This window comes from Formica exsecta, unplaced genomic scaffold, assembly GCF_003651465.1.
Source record: "Formica exsecta isolate Colony F162 unplaced genomic scaffold, ASM365146v1 scaffold288, whole genome shotgun sequence".
NCBI lineage: Eukaryota > Metazoa > Arthropoda > Insecta > Hymenoptera > Formicidae > Formica > Formica exsecta.
Genome location: NW_021850142.1, coordinates 79,104 through 84,089, shown reverse-complemented (window position 1 = coordinate 84,089; position 4,986 = coordinate 79,104). Strand labels below are relative to the sequence as shown.

The window sequence follows — 4,986 nt, the reverse complement described above, 5'->3', positions numbered from 1 at the left end:
GTGTTACAAAATTTTGTTTAAAAATCGGTGTAATGGAAGGAACGCTTGACAACGTGCCAACATTAAATTCTGCGTTAAATTAGAAAAGTCTCCAACAGAAACGTTACAAATGATTCAACAAGCCTAGTACTTTGAAGCAAGCCCTTTCAAAATTTAATTCACGTTTTTTTTTTATGTCATCTGTATCTTCGACACGTTACTCTTATGCATAGCTGACTTTCCGTAGGTTTATTGAATCATTTGTAATGTTTCTGTTGGCAACTTTTTTAATTTAACGCAGAATTTAATGTTGGCGCTTTGTCAAGCATTCCTTCCATTACACCGATTTTTAAACAAAATTTTGTAACACAACTTTGCGTGACTGTATCTCATTAACTATTGAATCAAATAATTTAAAACTTGCATCACGTGTTGAGTATTGAGTTGTGAATAATCTAAAATGGCAGCACAAACGGATCAAATGTTCGGAAATGCGAGGCGAGTCCCGAAACTTAATTGTTCGACAGTGTATATATATATATATATATTCGTATTATAAAATTAAAATCTGAATAAAATTAAATTTTTTTAGGAGTTGCACTGATTTAAACGACAGCGATATTGAAATATCTATAATTAGAGGAATTAATTATCCTCGAGAGGCAGACACATATGTTATGTTTGAATTTCCATTTCCGTCGGATAATCATCCCGCGGATAGAACATCAACAGTCAAAGATTCTGCCAATCCAGAATACCAAGCTGTATTTCCGCTGAATGGGATTATAAATCGCACTTCCAGACAGTGTCAAAGAGCCTTCAAACGACATGCTTTAAAGTGTGAAGTTTGGGCAAAAGGGTAATTTAATATTAATATCAATAGCATTTAACATTAATTAGTGTTTAATATTAATTTCATGTTACTTTGAGTTTTAATCCAATATTGTTTGACAAAATACTATTGAAAATTTATAATTGTATTGTGCATGGAAATTTTTATAACTATCAAGTAGCTTGATCACATTAACAAGCATGAATATTAAATTTAACATACAACACACTAATATCACATTTTATTATGTTTTTGATGTTTCAATATTACTAAATTATCTTACTTTAAATTATTGATTTCCATAACAAATTAAATTAATTAATAGAGTTTATAGAAAGATATAAGATGCTTTAGATCTAGGAAATTACAACATTTTCCTGAAAGAGGGAGGAAGAGAGAGGGGATAAAAAAGGGAAACAGAAGTAGGGGAAAAAGAACAGGGTGACAGAGAGGGAAAAGGAGAGAGGAAAGAAGAGAGAGAGAGAGAGAGAGAGAGAGAGAGAAATCTTTCTTGATACTTTTGTGAAAGAAATATCGAATTTAAATGTTTTAACAAATCCATATAGAAAAGATGACAAAACATAAAAGTCAGTGATCTATAATTTTGTGCAGAAAGATTGTTTTAATTTGTGTGAGAGAAATAATTTTGTTAGAGACACTAATAGTTATCTGCTGCTGTTGTATGTGCAATAAATTGTTTAGAATTCTTTTTAAATTTATAAATATTTTTATTTTTGTTTTTATAATAGTATATATATAGTATATATATAGTATATATACAGTATATATAATTCCACTTTTGCAAATATCTATATTTCTTTCTCGTTTAAAAGAAAGAGATATTGGAATAAAGAAACAAATTGGATTAGCTCACTCAGACAAGTAACAATCAGCATTTCTAGTGATAGTGATATAATCTGCTACATCTTTTTAAAATGCAACTGCAAAAATAAATTGCATTATTTCTCTTTTTTGCTTGGATTTATATGTATACATGTTAAATATTTGAAGCTAGTTAAATATAAGAAAGTTAAAACAATAATTATTTTAAATAAAATATACAAATTAAGAAACTATACAATGAGAATATCATCAGATATATCATCATATATAAAAAATAGAACATTGCTTGCAGATGTTCACTGAATCCCATTTTATGCTGTTCTCACCCCAGGTATGACATCCCTCAAATCCTGTAGAGTATGCAGTTTGTTACATGCACAGAGATTTTGATGATACACTTTTAAGAGCAATATTATCCTGGCATTATTATAGATGCTATCTTCTTCCTATAAAAAAAGCAGTAGCGTTTACAAGAGTAATTACACACACACACACACACACATATATATACTTACGTATAAAAGAAAACAAACATCAGTTTTTGTATATATATATATATATATTCGTATTATAAAATTCAAATCTGAATAAAATTAAATTTTTTTAGGAGTTGCACTGATTTAAACGACAGCGATATTGAAATATCTATAATTAGAGGAATTAATTATCCTCGAGAGGCAGACACATATGTTATGTTTGAATTTCCATTTCCGTCGGATAATCATCCCGCGGATAGAACATCAACAGTCAAAGATTCTGCCAATCCAGAATACCAAGCTGTATTTCCGCTGAATGGGATTATAAATCGCACTTCCAGACAGTGTCAAAGAGCCTTCAAACGACATGCTTTAAAGTGTGAAGTTTGGGCAAAAGGGTAATTTAATATTAATATCAATAGCATTTAACATTAATTAGTGTTTAATATTAATTTCATGTTACTTTGAGTTTTAATCCAATATTGTTTGACAAAATACTATTGAAAATTTATAATTGTATTGTGCATGGAAATTTTTATAACTATCAAGTAGCTTGATCACATTAACAAGCATGAATATTAAATTTAACATACAACACACTAATATCACATTTTATTATGTTTTTGATGTTTCAATATTACTAAATTATCTTACTTTAAATTATTGATTTCCATAACAAATTAAATTAATTAATAGAGTTTATAGAAAGATATAAGATGCTTTAGATCTAGGAAATTACAACATTTTCCTGAAAGAGGGAGGAAGAGAGAGGGGATAAAAAAGGGAAACAGAAGTAGGGGAAAAAGAACAGGGTGACAGAGAGGGAAAAGGAGAGAGGAAAGAAGAGAGAGAGAGAGAGAGAGAGAGAGAGAGAAATCTTTCTTGATACTTTTGTGAAAGAAATATCGAATTTAAATGTTTTAACAAATCCATATAGAAAAGATGACAAAACATAAAAGTCAGTGATCTATAATTTTGTGCAGAAAGATTGTTTTAATTTGTGTGAGAGAAATAATTTTGTTAGAGACACTAATAGTTATCTGCTGCTGTTGTATGTGCAATAAATTGTTTAGAATTCTTTTTAAATTTATAAATATTTTTATTTTTGTTTTTATAATAGTATATATATAGTATATATATAGTATATATACAGTATATATAATTCCACTTTTGCAAATATCTATATTTCTTTCTCGTTTAAAAGAAAGAGATATTGGAATAAAGAAACAAATTGGATTAGCTCACTCAGACAAGTAACAATCAGCATTTCTAGTGATAGTGATATAATCTGCTACATCTTTTTAAAATGCAACTGCAAAAATAAATTGCATTATTTCTCTTTTTTGCTTGGATTTATATGTATACATGTTAAATATTTGAAGCTAGTTAAATATAAGAAAGTTAAAACAATAATTATTTTAAATAAAATATACAAATTAAGAAACTATACAATGAGAATATCATCAGATATATCATCATATATAAAAAATAGAACATTGCTTGCAGATGTTCACTGAATCCCATTTTATGCTGTTCTCACCCCAGGTATGACATCCCTCAAATCCTGTAGAGTATGCAGTTTGTTACATGCACAGAGATTTTGATGATACACTTTTAAGAGCAATATTATCCTGGCATTATTATAGATGCTATCTTCTTCCTATAAAAAAAGCAGTAGCGTTTACAAGAGTAATTACACACACACACACACACACACATATATATATATATATATATAAATTACTAATGTTTATAGAATGGATGAATCATATATGTGAAATTATATGTGAAATTATGGATTCCATCATATTACACAAGCGATCTGTAACAACATATATCTGAATTTCTGCGATGTAAAAACATTCTTGATGATCGGTGTTTTTTTTTTTACATTTTTAATAATGTTCCGCAATGTTACAGAGGCTTTTTTCGAAGTGACAGTTTACTGGGTACAGTGATGGTTAAGTTACAATCTCTCGAGTCCCAATGCACTCTACATGATTCCTTTTCGGTAATTAAATAATTTATTTTGCACACTCTCTCTGTCTACAGAATAAGAAAATTTATCATATTATTTCAGCTTATGGATGGCAGAAAAGCAACGGGAGGAAAACTAGAATTAAAAATCCGGCTCAGAAATCCAATTCTTTTTAAGCAAATAGAAAATGTCACAGACAAATGGTTAACTATTGATCAATAATGAATGATTGAATGCAGTTCAATAATTTATCATTAATTTGTCATTTTTGGAATTGTGGGGCCTTTAAAAATAATGTGCATCGAGAATAGATTACTGCATTTTTTAAACACACACACACACACACACACACACACACTCAAACACACACACACTCAAACACAGTCAAACACACTCAAACACAGTCAAACACACTCAAACACACTCAAACACACTCAAACACACTCAAACACACTCAAACACACTCACACACACACACACACACACACACACACACACACACACACACACACACCCCCACACACACACACACACACACACACACACACACACACACACACACACACTCAAACACACACACACACACACACTCAAACACAGTCAAACACACTCAAACACACTCAAATACACTCAAACACACTCACACACACACACACACACACACACACACACAAATGTGAATGCATAATAAATAAAACGTAAAAATGTAAATATTCTATATAAAATTACAATAAACGAACTACATGCAATTTGTAATATATATATAAGCGCGATATAAAAAAGTTCTGAGTACTTTTTGCTTGTCAAGTAAAAAATGCTTTTACCGAGTAAATTATATTTATTTATATATAATGACTTGAAAATGATTATTTGAAAAA

The 4,986-nt window shown here is 29.4% G+C and overlaps 1 protein-coding gene across 2 annotated transcripts in view; it reads left to right on the top strand.

The window, feature by feature from the left end:
• The window catches only part of LOC115237295 (coiled-coil and C2 domain-containing protein 1-like), a 12,702-nt gene extending 8,236 nt beyond the window's left edge, over positions 1–4,466 (top strand). The window contains exons 9-11 of one of the 2 annotated variants that reach the window (XM_029810234.1): positions 572–838; positions 4,051–4,141; positions 4,211–4,466. In XM_029810234.1, coding sequence (XP_029666094.1) covers positions 572–838; positions 4,051–4,141; positions 4,211–4,330 — 478 coding nt within the window. In that variant the 3' untranslated portion in view covers positions 4,331–4,466. Of the gene's footprint in view, positions 1–571; positions 839–1,946; positions 2,145–4,050; positions 4,142–4,210 lie in introns of those variants that run through there. The other variant, XM_029810235.1, reaches the window with a different exon arrangement.
• Positions 4,467–4,986: the final 520 nt, after the last annotated feature.